This window comes from Herpailurus yagouaroundi, unplaced genomic scaffold, assembly GCF_014898765.1.
Source record: "Herpailurus yagouaroundi ecotype Mexico unplaced genomic scaffold, PumYag 184, whole genome shotgun sequence".
Classification (NCBI taxonomy): domain Eukaryota; kingdom Metazoa; phylum Chordata; class Mammalia; order Carnivora; family Felidae; genus Herpailurus; species Herpailurus yagouaroundi.
Genome location: NW_024412415.1, coordinates 9,957,825 through 9,979,578, shown reverse-complemented (window position 1 = coordinate 9,979,578; position 21,754 = coordinate 9,957,825). Strand labels below are relative to the sequence as shown.

General features: G+C 45.1%; 1 protein-coding gene across 1 annotated transcript; it reads left to right on the top strand.

Moving 5' to 3' along the window:
- Window positions 1–368: 368 nt before the first annotated feature.
- TGM7 (transglutaminase 7) lies at window positions 369–21,323 on the top strand. Its single transcript, XM_040493373.1, has 14 exons — window positions 369–437; window positions 491–557; window positions 3,710–3,892; window positions 4,554–4,799; window positions 5,406–5,524; window positions 7,156–7,284; window positions 7,373–7,550; window positions 10,286–10,424; window positions 15,410–15,513; window positions 15,851–16,093; window positions 17,586–17,912; window positions 18,317–18,477; window positions 20,501–20,634; window positions 20,866–21,323. Exons 1-14 carry the CDS (start codon window positions 369–371, stop codon window positions 21,125–21,127), a joined length of 2,361 nt encoding a protein of 786 aa, XP_040349307.1. The 3' UTR covers window positions 21,128–21,323.
- Window positions 21,324–21,754: the final 431 nt, after the last annotated feature.

Genomic DNA, 21,754 nt, shown 5'->3' with positions numbered 1-21,754 from the left:
AGGGGCGCCTGGGTGGCGCAGTCGGTTAAGCGTCCGACTTCAGCCAGGTCACGATCTCGTGGTCCGTGAGTTCGAGCGCCGCGTCAGGCTCTGGGCTGATGGCTCAGAGCCTGGAGCCTGTTTCCGATTCTGTGTCTCCCTTTCTCTCTGCCCCTCCCCCGTTCATGCTCTGTCTCTCTCTGTCCCAAAAATAAATAAACGTTGAAAAAAAAAAAAAAGAAAACCTGAGTCTCCAATGGACAATAAGTTTTCTCTGCGCACTGCAATCTTAGGCATGGAGAGGAAGGCATCTTCCTTCTTCCTCCTCCCCTTTCCTTCCCAAACCACTCCAGCCTGAGTAAAGGGAGAATTGATCTGCCCTTAGAAGTATGCTTCTAGCTGTGGACAGCAGCCCAGAAAAGGCTGCCCCCAGTCCTGTTCTCTCTTGTGGAAGTGACGTAAGCACTTCTGTGTGCTCTTCACTGCCTCTTTTGGGTATCTGATCTTTCAGGGTGGAACGGCCACTGGATGTTACACATGGGGTGGAGAAGCTTCCTTTGGAGGCTCCATAGTTCCTGGTATGAAAATGTCAGGTCCCTCAGGAAAAAATAAGATACAATCAGTATCTAGGCCAGTTTGTTTCAAACTTTTTTGACTCTGACCCACAGTTTACATCGTGACCCAGTTACACATAAAATTATTCTTCCTCTCCTTATGTGTGCTACATTGTGATATTTTCTATTTAAAAAAATAATGGTCACATTTCTCTGAATTGATTTTGCAAACTACTAATGGATTGGACCTGATGTTTAAAAAATGCTGCTAAGTAACTCAAAGGCATCCGTGTTAGATCTCGTCCTGACTTCTCTGGTTGCAATAATATAATTATTTAAGTGCCTAAGTTACAATAAGAGGTTTAAAAACTTTGTACTATTTGATCCAGTGATTCATCTTTGAATCTGCCTCAACAAAAGATGATTACAAGAAGGGGGATCAAGGGACCATCACGCACATTCTGTTTTTAGTCAAATGTTTAACAAGGTTGTGGGAAAGATACAAATATGAAAGTTGGATTTGATTTTAGGCTGTGAAGGAAAATTTTAAACACTTAATCCCATTTCCTCAGATGAAGTATCAGATGTAGTCACAGCTAGTTGAACAACTATACTTAAAGAGTATTTCCTAATAACTTAGCATTAACCTGGAAGAAAACTCCAACATGATACTCCATTGGTGTCTGACTTAAGCCCTAATGCTTAGAACCATCTTATTAGCAATGTCTTGGATGAAGACCTGGAAAACAGTTTAGGCAGTCCCCAGATGGCAACGTAAAGCATTTGGGTGAAAGAACAAGGATTTAAGAATTCCAGCCAGGTAGGAAAGATGGGCCAAAACTATCAAAGTGAACTAATTTAGCAAAAACATAAAGAATCAGTGTGGAAGTTCAGAATGTGAATGGGACAAAAACTGGTAGGTGCTAAAATTTGTGTTTCCTCTAGGATGCTGTTTGGCAGCATCTCCGGCCTCTACCCCAAGTTGTGACAACCAAAAATGTATCCAGACATTGCTACATGTCCTTCAGGGGACAGAATTTCTCCACTGGAGAACCACTGAGATAAACTGATGTGCTACTAGGGAAAAAGACCAAATGGATTTTTGTTTACAGTAAGCGCAGTAAATATCACCAGCAAAAATGACTCAGGGGCGCCTGGGTGGCTCAGTTGGTTAAGTGTCCAACTTTGGCTAAGGTCACGATCCCCCAATTCATGGGTTCAAGCCCCGCGTCAGACTCTATACTGACAGCTCAGAAGCCTGCTTTGGATTCTGCATCTCCCTCTCTCTCTGCCCCTCCCCCACTCGCATGCTGTCTCTCTCTCTCTCTCATTCTCTCTCTCTCAAAAATAAAAATAAATAGGGGCGCCTGGGTGGCGCAGTCGGTTAAGTGCCCGACTTCAGCCAGGTCACGATCTCGCGGTCCGTGAGTTCGAGCCCCGCGTCAGGCTCTGGGCTGATGGCTCAGAGCCTGGAGCCTGTTTCCGATTCTGTGTCTCCCTCTCTCTCTGCCCCTCCCCCGTTCATGCTCTGTCTCTCTCTGTCCCAAAAATAAATGAACGTTGAAAAAAAAAATTAAAAAAAATAATAAAAATAAATAAACCTTAAATTAAAAAAAAAAAAATAACAAAGCGGGGCACCTGGGTGGCTCAGTCGGTTGAGCGTCCGACTTCAGCTCAGGTCATGATCTCGCAGCTCGTGAGTTCGAGCCCTGTGTTGGGCTCTGTGCTGACAGCTCAGAGCCTGAAGCCTGTTTCAGATTCATCTCCCTCTCTCTCTGTCCCAACCCACTCGCATTCTGTCTCTGTCTCTCTCAAAAATAAATAAACATTAAAAAAATTTTTTTTAAATAACAAAGCAAATACAATCTGAGGCTGTGTCATTACTAGCACTAAGAGCAATTAATGATTACTGAGTGCTTACTCCGTACCTGCCACCACCAGAAGTCCTTTACCTGTGAATCTTCACTCAATGCTCACATGGACCCTATGGGGTAGGAATACCACTGTCTCTATTTTGCAGCTGAGGACACTGATGTCTCTGGATATTAAGTGACTCGCTCAAGGTCTCAGAGCTAAGGTAGTGACAGCCCACACTCTGGCCAATTGTGCTATGACAGTCTTTAAACTGTACACCAGGTACACACACAGTAGCATCCTGGGAAGAGTCAGTGCCCTCATACACCCAGAGCATGGCTGAGAGGTGAGAAAGAAGCTACCTACCCAGCATCTTAAGCAGGGACTTGCCTGTAGCTGAGGTCACAGCCTCTAGTCAGCTCACTGACTTAATTCATACAAAATTCTAATATGTTCTTTCTTCTATCAGCATGATAATAGAGTAACTTTTGGAAAGATTGTCAACAAAAGTGGTTAATAGTATGTGGTGGCACTTCATGGATTAAGTGTCAATTACCTGGAAACCTTTCTCTTCCTGGGACCCTAATTTTGTGGTTTTTTTTTAATGTTTAGTTTTTGTTTTTGTTTTTTTTTAATTTTTTTTTTCAACGTTTATTTATTTTTGGGACAGAGAGAGACAGAGCATGAAAGGGGGAGGGGCAGAGAGAGAGGGAGACACAGAATCGGAAACAGGCTCCAGGCTCTGAGCCATCAGCCCAGAGCCCGACGCGGGGCTCGAACTCACTGCGAGATCGTGACCTGGCTGAAGTCGGACGCTTAACCGACTGCGCCACCCAGGCGCCCCAATGTTTAGTTATTTTTGAGAGGGAGAGAGACAGAGTGCCAGGGAGGGAGGGGCAGAGAGGGAGGGAGACACAGAATCTGAAGCAGGCTCTAGGCTCTGAGCTAGTCAGCACAGAGCCCGATGCAGGACTTGAACTCACAAATGTTGAGAGTATGACCTGAGCTGAAATCAGACGCTTAACCTAATGGGCCACCCAGGTGCCCCATGGGGCCCTCATTTTTGAGCCCTATAGCTCTGGGTCCAGGTGCAGAGTCACCAGGATCACAATCTTCCCACTCCAGGGTTGGGGCCTGCTAAACTGCCAAGGCTAAGTTGTGAAACTAGCAGGCAGGGGTGGCAGAAGGGCTCAGGTGTAGACAGTAATCCTACCGAAGTCAGAGCCAGGTGCCACAGAAATGATTGAGAAGTGTTGGGGGATGTTGAACCTGGGGAGACACAGCTGGGCAGTGACCTGTCTCCTCTCCCGATACCCCTCCAGTGGCAGCCTTGAAGTTCAGGTCTGTGGACCTGCAGAGCCCAAGAAACAACCAGGAGCATCACACGCAGGAGATGGGCCTGAAGCGGCTTGTTGTACGCCGGGGCCAGTCCTTTCTGCTCCAACTACATTTCAGCCGACCCTTCCACTTTGGGACAGACTACCTCACCTTTGTGGCTGAGACGGGTGAGTTCACCCTGCCCTAAGGCAAAATTCACCTGTAGGGCTCCCACCTCCCCTTCTTGAGTGCTCCCTACCCTCCCTCTTCCTGGGATCCCCAGGACCCTCTAAGTGCTCACCTGATAAGTGACATTAAGGAAAGATTTGGCCAACTCAGCAAATTGAAACTGTGATGATAACAGCCAATTTTTAAAAAGTTTATTTATTTACTTTGATAGAGAACACAAACTGGCGAGGGGCAGAGAGAAGGAGATACAGAATCCCAAGTAGGCTCTGTGCAGAGCCTGATGTGGGGCTCTGTGAGATCATGACCTGAGCTGAGATCAAGAGTCAGACGTTTATCCAACTGGGCCACCCAGGCACCCTGACAACAGCCAATTTTTAAATGCACAATAGGCACTGTGCTCAAACTTCATATATATTATATAATTTAATCCCCATGACAGGAGTTTTAGCTTTCAGGTACTATGATGATCCCATTTTACAGATAAAAATACCTGAGGCCCACAGATCTTCAGTGGCTTGCCCAAAGACATCCAGTGGCAATAAAAGCCTTAAACCAAAAGGATTAGCAAGTGGTGGAAGAAGGTGGGGGTCCTCCTAGCCCCCTGGAATCATGTCACATATATTTTAAACCTCACTGAGGGGTCATTTGTCTCTTACACAGGACCAGCGCCCACGGAGTTGCTGGGAACCCGAGCCACCTTCTCCCTTACCCAGGCTCGACAAGGGAATGTCTGGAGTGCTTCTGACTTCATCATTGACACCAACTCACTCTTTGTCTCCCTTTTTACACCATCCAATGCAGTCATTGGTCCCTACACTCTGAAGATAGAGATCTCTCAGGGCCAGGGTCACAGTGTGACTCACCCATTGGGAACTTTCATCCTGCTTTTTAACCCTTGGAATGCAGGTACAACTGCTTCGCAGGCTGTAATGACAACCTGATCCACTAGGAAGGCTCAGGGAGGTTCTTCTGAGAAAGCCCAGAAGATAAAAGCTGCTTATCTATGCCATACCATGTGCTCACTGAAAACCATCTTTAACAAAAGAATTTTAATGGCATGATGAAAATGCTTGTGGTGTGATGTGCAGTGAAAGAGATCAGGGAACGGAACACAGTGTGATCTTAATTGTATTACATGTACGTGGACAGAAAGAGTGGCAGGAATATACCAAACTGTAGTGGTGGGTGTCTGTGAGTAGTGGGAATGAGTGATTTTCATTATCTGCATTCCGTCATCCATATTTTCCAAATCTCTACAATAGGCTTTCCACTTTTACAATCAGGAAATGATAATCATTATGTTTTAAGGTACAGATTATATCACTGGCCTCTAGAAGAGCATTATAGACTTTTAAGGGGTCCAGTTTCGATTTGTATTGCCACCAACCCATTCCTTCCCCTATTATCCAGCAAGACACTGTCATTACTGTATTTTATTTTATTTTATTTTATTTATTTATTTTTAATTTCTCTGTTTGTCTTTTGCCCCCTCTCCTACTCTTAACCACTCAGAGGATGATGTCTACCTGCCAAGTGAAATACTATTGCAGGAGTATATCATGATGGACTATGGCTTTGTTTACAAGGGTCATGAAAGATTCATCACCTCCTGGCCCTGGAACTATGGGCAGGTAATACTGTCACCAGAAACAGGGCCTGGGGCAGGTCTCCTTACGCTGGTTCTTAATCAACTCTATTAGCTCACAAAAGGCCACTAACAAATGTCACAGTGTGTGGTGCGGGGCCAATTTCCCAACCAGTAAGAGAGGAAAGGAAGGAAGGGGAGATAGCTTTCAAGTTTTTAATATTTTATATAAAAAACTTAAAACATTTTCCAAGTAGACAGGATACTAAAATGAGCCTGTCTCTCAGCTCCAGTAATGAGCAATTTATGGTGAATCTTATTCCATCTATACCAGGGGTTTGCAAACTAGAGTCCACTGACTGTTCTTGTGTGGTTCATGAGTTAAAATGGTTTTCGTGTTTTTAAGTTGTTGAAAAAGAACTAAAAAATTTTTTGCGATATGCAAATTATATGAAGTTCAAGCTGTGGTGTCCATAAATGACATTTTACGGGGACACAGCCATGCTCATTCACTTAAGTGTCACCTGTGGCTGTGTTAATGCTACAGTGGTAGAGTTGTGTAGCTGAGACAGAGACCCCACAGCCTGCAAAAGCTAAAATACTTACTATCTGGTCCTTTACAGAAAAAGTTTGCCTGTCCCTGGTCTGTACTGTCCCCATCCCTCCAAACTCATCACTGGAAGTTTTGAAAGGAATTTATAGATACCATATCATTTAATAGAGTAATACTTTGATTATAGCTCTAAAAGATAACAACTCTTCCTGAAAAAGTGAACATTATCATAACTGAAAAAATAAACGACAATTCTTTAATAACATCAAATATCCTGTCAGTGTACAAACGGCAGGACCTTTGGCTCTGGGCAACTTTTCCACTTTCAACCAGCAAATATGACTGGTATACTTTCTGCCTCCCTCCCACTGACATCTCAGCCCCATCCACACTCACCAGGAGAGTGGTGGGAAGGGAGTGGGGAGCCTGTGTGCTCCAACTGTGACAATTTGTGTGATTTTTTGAAACGGAGACATATGTCTGCATCCCCACCTCTCCCTCACTCACCTGTGCACATCACAGCTGCAAAGAGCCAGCATTCTCCATACTTCACATAGGTATATGTATCAAGTATATGTTATAAACTTATGTCATGAACCTACACTGGCTTCTCCTGGGTTCCCAGCTACAGCTGTGAACTCCTCTACTTGATTTCAAGGCCCCCATACTCTTCTCCCTCACCTCTCACAGCTGCCCTGTTTTTATCCATCTGGTCTTTCCTACTCCCTCATGTCCTCCAGAAATGAGAACCTTTAAGCCCCTGTCCTGGGCAGCACCATACTCAAAGACCTCAGGTGAACATCCCCACCCTGCTCTCTTCCTGTCTACCTGGTCCTTCCAAGCCTACTGGTGCTAATGGCCTTCTCTGATCTCTTGTCAACAGGGATCCCTCACCTCCAAATTCTGTTTGCATTTTCCATTAGAGCCACTCAGGTTCATTTTCCAGAATTCTGAATCTCATACACTCCCAATTTGACTTATAAGCTCTTTGAAGGCAGGACCTTGTCTTATATTTAACCCCATCCTCATCTCCAGCACATATACACCATCCCTCAAAGCCTGTGTTATTGACTTGAAGTTTTAGGACGCTCTTCTCTTTTCTCTCCCTTGAAATCACTTGGAAGTTTGAAGAGGACATCATAGATATCTGCTTTGAGATCTTGAACAAGAGCCTGTACTTTTTAGAGAACCCATCCAAAGACTACTCCCAGCGGAATGACCCTGTGTACGTCTGCAGGGTGGTGAGCGCCATGGTAAGCACAGAAGCTCTCCTGGCCCTGTCTGAGGACAATCTGAGCTTCCCTAGGGCACTGTGGGGACCCGCCTGTCTGTCCTTTGCAGATCAACAGCAACGATGACAACGGTGTGCTGCAGGGAAACTGGGGAGAGGACTACTCCAGGGGGGTCAGCCCGCTGGAGTGGAATGGCAGTGTAGCCATCCTGCGGCAGTGGTTAGCCAGGGGCAGGCAGCCTGTGAAGTATGGACAGTGCTGGGTCTTTGCAGCTGTGATGTGCACAGGTGAGTGAGGGAGAGATGGGGATGCAGAAGCATTCATTTAATTTTTGGGATGACCCTTTGAAGTCGGGCTCTGGTTATCTCCATTTTCACATAAGTTAACTGGGGCCTGACCATAGCCCCACAGCTAAGAGATGGTGCACACAGGGACTCTCACCCAGCACACTCCATACTCTTGGGGACTCCTGCATATTTTCCTAGGAGGGAGGTTGACCCGTCACAATCACTCTGGAGTCTCCTTGATGGCAGTTATACTATTAAAATGGTCACTTGGATAAAGAAGAGTGTGGCCCCAAAGTGGAAGCAAAGACAGCTTCTCTCTGCCACTGCTCAGGTTTCTCAGCTCCTGGTGAGCCTGGAGTCAGGGACAGCTGGGGGAAGCTTGAAGTACAAGCAAATGGTCTGAGAAAGTCTGATCCCACCTGTAGGCAGAGCTGGCAGCTCCCAAATACTTCTTGGAGAGTTTCTTGAGGAGTTACAATAGGAGATTTGCTACTTTGCTAACTACCCACATGGAGCATCAGTGTTTTTTGCATTACCATTTATTTACAATTTAGTGCAAAGGTGTTGATCAGATTATCTGTGAGGATGAGGGAAAGACAGAATACTGAGGTGTCTGCCTGTCTTGCCCCATGCAAGGCAGGAGTACCTTACACATGCTACCTGTTGTGTTGTGATGCTCAGTGTTTGCTGAGTGAAAGGGCTGACTCTGAATTGGAGGATGAGGGAGCAAAGAACAGAGAAGACAGAGACAGGGGTCAAAGACAAAGTTCTAGATTTTTCTTTTTTTTTTTTTAATTTTTTTTTCAACGTTTATTTATTTTTGGGACAGAGAGAGACAGAGCATGAACGGGGGAGGGGCAGAGAGAGAGGGAGACACAGAATCAGAAACAGGCTCCAGGCTCTGAGCCATCAGCCCAGAGCCCGACGTGGGGCTCGAACTCCAGGACCGCGAGATCGTGACCTGGCTGAAGTCGGACGCTCAACCGACTGCGCCACCCAGGCGCCCCAGTTCTAGATTTTTCTGAGAGGGGCAGCATAGCTTGGCAGATATGTACAGGTTCTACAGATAGACGAGATGTTTAAATCTGAGTATTCAAACAGAGTGACCTCACTTTGCTCATTCATTTTCCCTGGAAAATGCTCAGCACAGCACCAGCATTTAATATGGCCACATTTGTCTTGGGCTGGGAAGTCCCTGGTTAGGCAGGTGTTGTAGAGGAGAGCTTGGGCCCTTAGGCCCTGGGATGAGAAGGAGAAGGTCTAGGTCTGCATCCTTACTCTGTCTTGAAGCCTCTCCCCACTCCCAGGCCCTAAAGTTCTGGGGCCATTGAGGAAGGGGACAGCTGCTCCCACCACACAGCCTCTGGCCACTTGCAGTCCTGGTCTAGCTGTCACCCCTTCAGAGAGGTTATGAAAAGCTCAGGAGATGTGCTGGGAGTAGAGAAGTGACTGTGAGCACATGGCTGGCTCCCTTTGGGACTCTTGAATCAATTGTAACAAAAAGATTGGTCAATCTCAATAGTCCTCTTACTTTTCAAAGCACTATAATCCTCCCAGCAGCCTCAGGAGGCACCCACTGCTGGTCCTGAGCTGGAGAGGGATAGGATAAACTTGTCTGAACTCCTCGCCTCGCTGGCTGAGGTGGAGACCTATGTTCCAAAGGTCACATCTGGCCCTTGGCTTGATTTTACTTGGCCTTGGGAAGGTGTGTGTGTGTGTGTGTGTGTGTGTGTGTGTGCGCGCTTACTCTTGGGTGTGGTGGTGGTGTAGGTGGTGTAATATCTGCTTTGTGTGAGTAGATCTTAACTACTTAAGTGAAATCTTAAGATCTTAACTCAGTTTTGGGGGCACCTGGGTGGCTCAGTAGGTTGAGCGTCCAACTTCGGCTCTCAGGGCATGATTTCAAGGTTCATGAGTTCAAGCCTTGCATTGGGTTTGCTGCTATCAGCACAGAGCCCGCTTCAGATCCTGTCTTCCTCTCTCTCTGCCCCTCCCCAGCTTGAGTTCTCTCAAAGGTAAATAAAACATTAAAAAAAAAGAAAAAGATCTTTACTCAGCATTAAAAAGCCTTTGTAGTACTATCCTGAGATGCCACAAGAGGATGCTGTTGCCTTATCAGGGATGGCTATTGCCTCATTGTACAAGCAAGTTCCGTCTCTGATGTCTTCCAGTTACTTCTATGTCTATCTTGCCCTTCTATCCTTTCTCTGATTTCTTTCTTACCTCCTCCAAATCCTTGTATTTCAGTAGAATTACAGATTCAGAATTTAAGAATTGAAAATCATCTGTTTCAATTCCTTATTTTGTTACACACAAGGAGACTAAGGCCCAGAGAAGTTAAGCCACACAGCTTCTCTTCTAAAACAGGCCACAAGGCCTGAAGTTTTTTATTTTCTTTCAAATTAGCAAATGTTTTAGGTTCTCTGTTTTTAATCTGGAAAGCTGCTGAATGGAAAAAGCACTAAATAATAAATTGAGTTGCTTATTGTTGTTTTAAGTAACCTTCAAACCATTTCTTTTTCCTAGTGGGATGGAGACCATCAATGGGGCAGGTGGGCAGCAGGGTTCTGGGCCTAGGTGCAGTGCTTTGAGAATAAAGGACTTACAGGTATGGATCTGCAAGAATCTTGGCCTTCTTTCTCTCCTCCAGCTTAAAAGTTAGAAAGCATGCATGGAGAGCTAACGATTCTGCTTGAAATGAACTCAGTGATTCTCCATGTTTTCTTTCCCTTTAGTAATGAGATGTTTAGGTGTTCCAACCCGTGTGGTTTCCAATTTTCGTTCTGCACACAACATGGACAGGAACTTGACTGTCGACACCTACTATGACCAAAATGCAGAGATGCTGCCTACTCAGAAGCGAGACAAAATATGGTAAGGGACACCATCTCAAACACATCTCTGCTCCATGTCAGGAAGGGTAAGGAAGCTCTGACCTGGTTCTCTCTACTTTTGAGGCAATATCATCCTTTATCTTGTTGCTGGTGCCCAGAGAGCAATTCCCTAACCTAGGAGACTGTTCTGGCTAATTACATCATCACACTAAACTCCCTTCAGAAATATAAGACTATGGGATAACATTCTGAAGCCCACAACCAAAAAAATTGATTTTGTGTTCTGTGAACACTAACTTCAAAATCTTTATGCATCTTACAAATGACTCTTCCTTCTTTGAGCCATCTGTTTGTGCCATTCTCTGTTTCTCCTCGGGCAAAGCCTGCACTTGCTGCTTTTGTCCACTTCCTCAGTCTCTCCTATTTCCTCCTCTATCCACCTCACTCCCTCTCTGCATGTGTGTGTGTGTGTATGTGTGTGTGTGTGTGTGTGTGTGTGTGTGTGTGTGTGTGTGTATGCCTTCATTTCTGGATCTCTGATCTCTTCCCCTGGCTCCCTTCTCCTCTGCTGTACTGTAAATCTGGTGTCATGTTTTTCCTTTTCCAGCCAGTTTCCAGGTCAGATCTTTGGGTTGTGTGAGAGCTAGTGGCAATCCTTGGAGCCCCTCCCGCTCTGAGTTCCTAAAGGGCTGAAGAACCCCCGATTCAATCAGCAGTGGTGTATCTGAGAAGGCTATATCACTTCTGTAGCGTTTGGTGTGTGAATGCATAACCTGAATCTAATCATGAGAAAGCCTCAGATAAGCTCAAAATGAATATAGCTCTGGCAAATAAATACTGAATTCAAAATTTCAATGTAATAAAACAAAGGCTGAGAAACTTCTCCAGATCAAGGTAGACAAAGGAGACAGGACAGCTAAATGCAATGTGTGATCCTAGACTGGGTGGTAAAGAATGTAATAAAGGACACTATTCGAATTCTACCAAACATTTGAAGAGTTAATGCCTATTCTCTTGAAGCTGTTCCAAAAAATAGAAATGGAAGGAAAACTTCCAAACTCGTTCTATGAAGCCAGCATTACCTTGATTCCAAAACCAGACAAAGACCTCACTAAAAAGGAGAACTAGAGACCAATTTCCCTAATGAACATGGACACAAAAATCCTCAACAAGATACTAGCCAACTGGATCCAGCAATACATGAAAAAAATTATTCACCATGACCAAGTGGGATTTATACCTGGGATGCAGGGTTGGTTCAATATCCACAAAACAATCAATGTGATTCATCACATCAATAAAAGAAAGGACAAGAGGGGCGCCTGGGTGGTGCAGTCGGTTAAGCGTCCGACTTCAGCCAGGTCACGATCTCGCGGTCCGTGAGTTCGAGCCCCGCGTCAGGCTCTGGGCTGATGGCTCGGAGCCTGGAGCCTGTTTCCGATGCTGTGTCTCCCTCTCTCTCTGCCCCTCCCCCGTTCATGCTCTGTTTCTCTCTGTCCCAAAAATAAATAAAAAACGTTGAAAAAAAATTAAAAAAAAAAAAAGGACAAGAACCACATGATCCTCTCAGTAGATGCAGAGAAAGCATTTGACAAAATACAGCATCCTTTCTTGATAAAAACCCTCAAGAAAGTAGGGATAGAAGGATCATACCTCAAGATCATAAAATCCATATATGAAAGACCCAATGCTAATACCATCCTCAATGGGGAAAAACTGAGAGCTTTCCCCCTAAGGTCAGGAACAAGACAGGGATGTCCACTCTCACCACTATTATTCAACATAATATTGGAAGTCCTAGCCTCAGCAATCAGACAACACAAAGGAATAAAAGGCATCCAAATCAGTCAGGAAGAGGTCAAACTTTCACTCTTTGCAGATGACATGATACTCTATATGGAAAATCAAAAACTTCCACCAAAAACCTGCTAGAACTGATCCATGAATTAAGCAAAGTCACAGGATATAAAATCAATGCACAGAAATTGGTTGCATTCCCATACACCAACAATGAAGCAACAGAAGGAGAAATCAAGGAATTTATCCCATTTAAAATTGCACGCAAACCCATAAAATACCTAGGAATAAACCTAACCAAAGAGGTGAAAAATCTATACACTGAAAACTATAGAAAGCTTATGAAAGAAATTGAAGACACACACACACACACACACACACAAAAAAAAAAAAAAAATGGAAAAAGATTCCATGCTCCTGGATAGGAAGAACAAATATTTTAAAAATGTCAATACTACCCAAAGCAATCTACATATTCAATGCAATCCCTATCAAAATACCAGCATTCTTCACAGAGCTAAAACAAACAATCCTAAAATTTGTATGGAACCAGAAAAGACCCCAAATAGCCAAAGCAATCTTGAAAAAGAAAACCAAAGCTAGAGGCATCACAATCCTGGACTTCAAGCTGCATTACAAAGCCATAATCATCAAGACAGTATGGTACTGACACAAAAACAGACACTCAGATCAATGGAACACAATAGGGAACCCAGATATGGACCCACAAATGTATGGCCAACTAATCTTTGACAAAGCAGGAAAGAATATCCAATGGAATAAAAACAGTCTCTTCAGCAAGTGGTGCTGGGAAAACTGGACAGTGACATGCAGAAAAATGAACCTGGACCACTTTCTTACACCATACACAAAAATAAACTCAAAATGGATGAAAGACCTAAACATAAGACAGGAAGCCATCAAAATCCTCAAGGAGAAAGCAGGCAAGAAACTCTTTGACCTTGGTTGCAGCAAATTTTTACTCAACATGTCTCCAGAGGCAAGGGAAACAAAAGCAAAAATGAACTGTTGGGACCTCATAAAAAAAAAAGCTTCTGCACAGCAAAGGAAACAATCAGCAAAACTAAAAGGCAACCGACGGAATGGGAGAAGATATTTGCAAATGACATATCAGATAAAGGGTTAGTATCCAAAATCTATAGAGAACTTATCAAACTCAACACCCAAAAAACAAATAATCCAGTGAAGAAATGGGCAAAAGACATGAATAGACACTTCTCCAAAGAAGTTCGACATCCAGATGGCCAACCAACACATGAAAAAATGCTCAACATCACTCATCATCAGAGAAATACAAATCAAAACCACAATGAGATACCACCTCACACCTGTCAGAATGGCTAACGTTAACAACTCAGGCAACAACAGATGTTGGCAAGGATGCAGAGAGAGAGGATCTCTTTTGCACTCCTGGTGGGAATGCAAACTGGTGCAGCCATTCTGGAAAACAGTATGGAGATTCCTCAAAAAATTAAAAATAGAACTACTCTACGACCCAGCAATTGCACTACTAGGTATTTATCCAAAGGATACAGGTATGCTGTTTTGAAGGGGCACATGCACCCCAATGTTTATAGCAGCACTATCAACAATAGCTAAAGTATGGAAAGAGCCCAAATGTCCATCGATGGATGAATGGATAAAACAGATATGGTATATATATATACAATGGAGTATTACTCAGCAATCAAAAAGAATGAAATCTTGCCATTTGCAACTACGCAGATGGAACTGGAGGGTATTATGCTAAGTGAAATTAGTCAGAAAAAGACAAATATCATATGACTTCACTCATATGAGGACTTTAAGATACAAAACACATGAACATAAGGAAAGGGAAGCAAAAATAATATAAAAACAGGGAGGGGGACAAAACATAAGAGACTCTTAAATATGGAGAACAAACAGGGTTACTGAAGGGGTTGTGGGAGGGGGGATGGGCTAAATGGGTAATGGGAATTAGGAATCTGCTCCTGAAATCATTGTTGCACTATATGCTAGCTAATTTGGATGTAAATTAAAAGCTAAAAAAAAAAAAAAAAAAAAAAAGATGTGGTAGATATATACATAATGGAGTATTACTCGGCAATGAAAAAGAATGAAATCTTGTCATTTGCAGCTACGTGGATGGAACTAGAAGTATTATGCTAAGCGGAATTAGAGAAAGACATATCATATGACTTCACTCATATGAGGACTTTAAGATACAAAACAGATGAATATAGAAGGGAAGCAAAAATAATATAAAAACAGGGAGGGGGACAAAACATAAGAGACTATTAACTAGGTAGAACAAACAGAGGGTTGCTGGAAGGGTTGTGGGAGGTGGAATGGGCTAAATGGGTGAGGTGCATTATTCTTGAAATCATTGTTGCACTATATACTAACTTGGATGTAAATTAAAAATAAATAAATAAATAAATAGGACAATATTTGGTCGATTGATAAAATTGAAATATAGACAGTAAATTAGATAAAAATATTATATCAATAAGAAATGCGTGGGGTTGATAACTGTAAGGGAAGATCTCTATTCTTAGAAAATACACACTGAAGTAAAAAACAAAAGAAAAAATGTATTGATAATCTTCAAATCCATACTGAAAGAAACCCAATGATAAAGCAAATGAAGCAAAATGTTAATGATAGATAACTTGGGTATATGGGTATTTTTTGTAATTTTTAAAAATGTTTACTTATTTTTGAAAGAGAGAGACATGAGCGGGGGAGGGGGGGCAGAGAGAGAGGGAGACCCGGAATCCAAAGCAGACTCCAGGCTCTGACCTGTCAGCACAGAGCTCAGTGCGGGGCTTGAACTTATGAACTGTGAGATCATGACCTGCGCTGAAGTCTGACGCTTAACTGATTGAGCCACCCAGGCATCCTTGGGTATTTTTTGTACTATTCTTGCAACTTTACTGTAAGCTTGAAATTACTTCCAAATAAAGAGTAAAAAAAAGGGGGGGATATAATTAGTACATAACAACTTTATACAGTGCCATATAGTACCTAGATTTTTCATGGGTGATCACTTCATAATTTATACAAATGTTAAATCACTATGTTGTACACCTGAAAATAATACAATATAGTATGTCAATTACATTTAAAATTTTAAAAACAACAATATAAAGCACTCAATATAGTGTCTGATACCTGACAAATCCAGGAAAATGTGAATCTTCATTTCCTTACTCTTCTCTGCAGGAATTTCCATGTCTGGAATGAGTGCTGGATGATCCGGAAAGATCTCCCACCAGGATACAATGGGTGGCAAGTTCTGGACCCCACTCCCCAGCAAACCAGCAGCGGTGAGTGAGGAGGATCTGGGCTCCGTGGGGGGCCTGAGCAGGGGGACTGATCACATGAGCAGGAGGCCAGAAAGGGGTAGTATTTTTTCTCACTTCATTGCCTTCAGCTGGGTGACCCAGATGACTTGCAGGACCTTGTTTTCTCACCTGCAAAGTGGGGAAGTTGATAAATGCCACAGGTGGCTGTGAGGCTCGGATGAATTTGTGGGAACCTGAGAGCACTCGGTGTGTGAGGGTTTTCTCCATCCCATCCCCTTACCTGCCCTCGCCACCACCAGCCGGCCCAGTCCACATGCTAGCAGCTGTCAGCTGTCCTCAACTTCTGTTCCTTCCACAGGGATATTCTGCTGCGGCCCTGCTTCTGTGAAGGCCATCAGGGAAGGGGAGGTTCACCTGCCCTATGACACCCCATTTGTGTACGCTGAGGTGAATGCTGATGAAGTCATTTGGCTCTTCAGAGATGGTCAGGCCCAGGAAATCCTGGACCATAATACCCATTCCATTGGGAAGGAAATCAGCACCAAGATGGTAGGGTCAGCTAAGCGACAGAACATTACCAGCTCCTACAAGTATCCAGAAGGTGCTTGGGGCCCTGGGGTTTCAGGGTGGGTGGACATGACGTCTGTTGTGTTCTTCCCAGTGAGAATGGCTCATGCCTGTTAAAACCAACACCACCTGATCACCTCCTCCTCATCGCAAACTCCCAGGGGCTTTCCTGGACCCTGGCCATATGGGCCTAGGGCTGCTGGACTGAGCAAATAAAAACAGAGTGCCCAGTTAAATCTGAATTCCAGATCAGTTCAGATAAGCAAATATTTCATTAGTATAAGTGTGTCCCAAATATAGCATGTAATATACTTAAACAAAAATTATTATATATCTGAAATTCAAATTTACCTGAAATTCAAATGGAATGTTCCTTATTATTATGGCAACTCTGTCCTAGGGTCATATCATGGTCTCCTTACATCATGGCAGTGGGGGTGGCAGCAAGGAGGGAGGTGGACACTTAAGGAGGGAAAGGAAGGACACCTGGCCTGTGGAAGGGAGTAGATGTCTCTGTGGAGAAGGCCAGGGTGGCATCAGGCTGCCTGAGTACCAACAATGCTGCTATGTTGGTACTGCTATGTTCTAGTGGTATAAGCCTGGATGCATTCTTAACATCCCTGTGCCTCCACCTCCTCATCTGTAAAATGGGTTAATGATACCTCAGAGGGCTATTGTGAGGGCAGCTGAGTATACAGAGAAAGCACTTGGAGCAATGCCTCTGGTGCATAGTAACTTTACTAGAGAAGTCCACAATTTGGGATGAGTTGGAGTTCAACCTGAATGTTGAGTAGACCCCAGGAGCAAGAGAGGAAGACCCACTTAAAAGATTTGAGCATGTATTTTATTTATTTTATTTTTTTTTACCTTTTATTTTATTTTATTTTTTTCTTCAATATACGAAATTTATTGTCAAATTAGTTTCCATACAACACCCAGTGCTCATCCCAAAAGGTGCCCTCCTCAATACCCATCACCCACCCTCCCCTCCCTCCCACCCCCCCATCAACCCTCAGTTTGTTCTCAGTTTTTAAGAGTCTCTTGAGCATGTATTTTAGAAGTGAGGATGTTGATGCGGTGGGGGAGGGGGGAAGCCTTTGGCTTTGATGATGATGATGACAGTGATGATGGTGACAATACTGATGACAAAGAACAGTACTGGGTACTTATATTCAGCAACTCATTTAACTCAAATTTTTGGCAACTCTATGAGGCAAGGAGATATATCTGGGTTATAAATGAAAGAATTGAGCACCAAGGGATTAAGGAACACCTAGCTGAGCAAGATTTGAATGCAGCACCAAGCAATATACCAATCCCCTGTTCTCAGCCACGATGCTGTATTGTCTCCTTATGTGGCTCCTTATGTGTAGCTATTGTCTCCTTATGTAGCTGTATTGTCTCCTTATGCAGCTTCCCTTTGGGAAGGGAGCTGGAAGTTTCTGGGTGGCTTGTTTCCCAAAGAAGGCCACTGGTCCTCTCAACCCCTCCTTACTGAGGTCTTTCCTGGCTCTCCTTTCTGCCAGGATCCCCTGAGGAGCGATCTGTGTTCATGAAGGCTTCCCAGAAAATGCTGGGCCCAGGAAGGGCCTCCTCACCCTTCCTGGATCTGCTGGGGTCCAGGGGGTCTCAGGATCAGCCAGCCCAGCTGCAGCTTCACCTGGCCAGGATGCCTGAGTGGGGCCAGGACCTGTTGCTGAAGCTGCATGCCCTGAGGGTGCCAGACAGAGTCCACCCCCGGGGTCCCATCAGACTGGTGGTGCACTTCTGCGCACAGGCCCTGCTGCACCAGGGTGGCACCCGGGAGCCCCTCTGGAGGCAAACAGTGCACTTGAACCTGGACTTTGGGGAGGGTGAGTATGAACAAGGCCTGGAAAATCACCTATAGGGATGGGAGCTGTGGGGTCATGAACAAAGCTGGGATGGTTCAGCCAGATTACACAGAGATCCCTGCACCCCAACACACACACGTGCCAGGTAGTGAAGCTGTTGTTGTCAGGGGGTCACATATGCCATGTGCTGTGCCTCTGACACTATCCCACTAGGTGAGACATAGCAATGACTTCTGGGGGCAGTAAGTATAGGTTAAGTACACTGTTTCTTTCTCTTTGTTATGCAAACATACTTTCACACACATACAGACTCACACACATAGTCTCTCACACATACAAATTTCCGTGTGTGTGTGTGTGTGTGTGTGTGTGTGTGTGTGTGTGTCTTTGTTTCCAGACTCAAGATGTCTTTTGTCTGTGCTTAGAGATACAGTGGCTGCTCTTGCTACCCTACGACAATTACAGAAACAAGCTGACAGATGAGAAGCTGATCCGTGTGTCTGGCATTGCCAAGGTGGAGGATATGGGGAGGTCCATGCTGGTCCTAAAAGATATCTCTCTGGAACCTCCCAATTTATCTATTGAGGTAAGGTGTCTTGGACAGAGATGGAGCCCGGAAGCCCTTTGACTCATCCGACCCAGGGGCTGGGGCTACAGCAGTGAATGAGATACAGTCCCTGCTTCAGACACCAAATAGATGATTAAAGCACAGTATGGTGTTGTCTTGTCCTCTGTGCAAAGTGCAGGGCAGAGTGGAAGTCTTCCCAGAGGAAGTGACATTTTGTGGAGGATGCATAGGAAGACACTGTCCAGAGAAATGAGGTGGAGATGAAAGCATTTTAAGTAGGGAGATAACTTTGCAGAGGCAGAGAGACAGGAGAGGCATGGCTGGGAGATTGAGTAGAGGAGCCAGATTTGAGAAAAACCACAAGTGAAATTCCAAAGGTGACTACAGATAACACAGGGTTGACAGGGAAGAGGGAGGACATATGAAAGGAGCCTCGGATTTGAGTTCTAAGATTGTGTGGCTGGCAAGGTCATTACAGGTGGAAGAAGGATAAATGGAGGGCAGAAATATTCCCCATCTCCCGTTACCAGGGGTTTTCCTTCCCTCAAAGCCTCCTTTCTCCATCTCCCCTCCTGTTCTAAAGAACTTGCCCACTGCCTGATCCCAACCTGGCTTTGCACCTGCTGGATTTGTTAGTGGCACACTCCACCCCAACCAGAATGAGTAGCTCCACATCATAAACCATGTGACCACCTGACAGTTTTCACCTGGGCGTGTTGTCAGGCCACGGTGCGGCAAACAGTGGGCAGAATCACAGCCTGGTGCTGAGGCGAGGACCCTGCCCCCATTACCCAGAGCCCTGGTTACAAACAAGATCCAATGCAAACACATCAGAACCAGAGTAGACTATCAATTGGTTCCCACAGTTAAGGGAACTGGGGATGATTTGTGTGAGTATGAAGGATCCCAAAGACATTTTTGCCTGTTCTACTTTGATGCCCTCATTAGAGGACAAGGGATTTGTTTCTTTCATTTGAATTTTAGAGAAGTCAGGGTGGGTTCTTACTTTTTCTTAATTCTCTGTTTGAGGCAGAACATGCCTTGAGTATGATCTGGGTGGTCAGGACCCATTTTAATTCAACATATGTTCATCAAATATCCACCACCTGGTTGGCACTGCACTAGGCACCGGGCTCTAGAAGTGAGTAGGATAAAGACCCTGCCTCCCACTCACAGGCCAAGGCCATGCTGCCCTATGACACAGACCTCACATGGGATGCACAGAACACACCTGGGGAAACTCAAGAGTGTTTCTACTGTCAGAACAACGTGGGGGAAAGATCCTGGCTGGGGTCTGGGACACCTGGCTCAGGTCCTGGCTCTGCCATATCATGTGACATTGGCCTCAGAAGGATAGTGCTAGGGGTACCTGGGTGGTTCCGTCAGTTAAGCATCTGCCTCTTGGTTTGGGCTCAGGTTGTGATCTAGCGGTTCATTAGTTTGAGCCCTGTATCAGGGTCGGCACTGATGGTGCTGAGCCTGCTTGAGATTCTCTTTCTCCCTCTCTCTCTGCCCCTCCCCTGCTTGTGGTCCCTCTCTCTCTCAAAATAAATAAGTAAACAGAAAAAAAAAGAAATATATCACTGATAGCATATGGATGGTGCATATAGCACCACTTCTTATCCCATGCCTGTGTCAGACGCTACTAATCAGTCATAACTCTCTGACTCTGGATTTGTCCTCAGGATCCTTTTCAACACACCATTTCTATTAGCCATGATGAACAGATTGGAGCTGGCACTTTAGTTGAAATCTAATTGCCATCCTGAACTAGATGGTGGGGAGGGAAATAGATTTCAGCTTGGTGCCAATTCCCAACTGGCAGTGGCTTCCTGAAGCATTGTGACTTTCTAAGACAGGTCAGGATATTTGTTAACCTTGAATACTCTTCGGCTTACATTCTTCTCTCCCAATTGCAGTGGTTTAGCAGTAAGGAAGCAGTCCCTGGTGGTGAAGAGAAGGACAGTGGAATGAGGGTACTGAACTGGAGTGTGGAAATGAGGCCAGTTGCCCACAATATCCCTGTCTTCTCTCCTCACAGGTGTCTAAAAGGGCTGAGGTGGGCAAGGCACTGAGAGTCCACATCACACTCACCAATACCCTAATGACTGCTCTGAGTAACTGCATGATGGTGCTGGAGGGAAGTGGCCTCATTGATGGGCAGATATCCAAAAAGTAAGTACCATCTGTCTCATGCTGGTCTCTGACAAGGGGTACCTTGTGGGGTCATAGATCGGTCCTTTGTCTCCTGAAGGGTGCCTACTTGTCTCCACTTTCCCACCCTCCATGGGGAAGGTTGACCTTGGTGGTGTTGGGGGGGTGGGAGGTGCTTACTCCAAGAGGGGAAACTATACCACCCATCCCAGCAGTTACTTAAGGCTCTAACAGGCTCTTTTTGGCTTTCAGCATTGGGACTCTGGTGGCTGGACACACCATCCACATTCAACTGGACCTCTACCCCATCAAAACTGGACCACGCCAGCTGCAAGTCCTCATCAGCAGCAATGAGATCAAGGAGATCAAGGGCTACAAGGACATCTTTGTTGCTGCAGCCAGGGTTTCTTCAGCCCCTCCCCGCCCCGCCCCACCCCGTACTCTCCCAACCACCCCCCTCCCGTCTCTCCCTGAGCCCAGCACCCTTCCTACTGCTCCCCTCTTCATCCCCTAGCCCCTTCCCTACCCCCCACTCCTGATACCCTTCCAGCCTTCTGGCAGCCCCACCTTGGTCTTTTCTGCTCCTGAAGGTGTAATGTTATCTTTGCCCCTTCTCTGTCCGGTTCCTGGCCTGCTTGGGGTGAATGAAGCACTATTAGAACCTCTGTGCATCTTGGGAAGAGACAATAAAGACCTCTTAATTTATCACCCGTGTTCTCTCTTCTGTGCTAAGAATCTACTTATTGCTGCTGGCTGGTCCCCTGGCCTGGCCCAATGTCAGATGCATTGGCTAGGCCCTCTCTGCTCTTCCTGTCTTCTCTCTCTCCTGCTTTAAGTCCCCACTCACAAAATAAGGCCAATATGATTCCCTTAAATCAGCCTCTCTGGAATTAAGGACCCCAGGTCTCTCCATTTAAATGGTCTTAGCCTGCAGATGGAAGCTGGAGGGAAGTCTGGGGAGGGCGGCCTGGGAAGACAGTGACTGTGCCACCAGGGGGACCAGCCAGAGATACCAAGCAGGACTTCTCTGCTGCCCCCTGAGAGCACAGGGATGGCTGGGCCAGTCCCACTCAAAGTCATTTGTGCTCATTCTAGATAATTTGGAAAGACCAGAAAGGTGAAAAGAAGCAAAAGAAAAATC

What these genes read in the sequence shown, in the direction of transcription:
- TGM7 (XM_040493373.1), top strand. Translation starts at nt 369, where the DNA reads ATGCTTCTAGCTGTGGACAGCAGCCCAGAAAAGGCTGCCCCCAGTCCT. An exon ending in CTCCTACAAGTATCCAGAAG is followed by an intron (nt 16,094 to 17,585) that starts GTGCTTGGGGCC and finishes CCTTTCTGCCAG; the next exon opens with GATCCCCTGAGGAGCGATCT. An exon ending in GAACCTGGACTTTGGGGAGG is followed by an intron (nt 17,913 to 18,316) that starts GTGAGTATGAAC and finishes GTCTGTGCTTAG; the next exon opens with AGATACAGTGGCTGCTCTTG.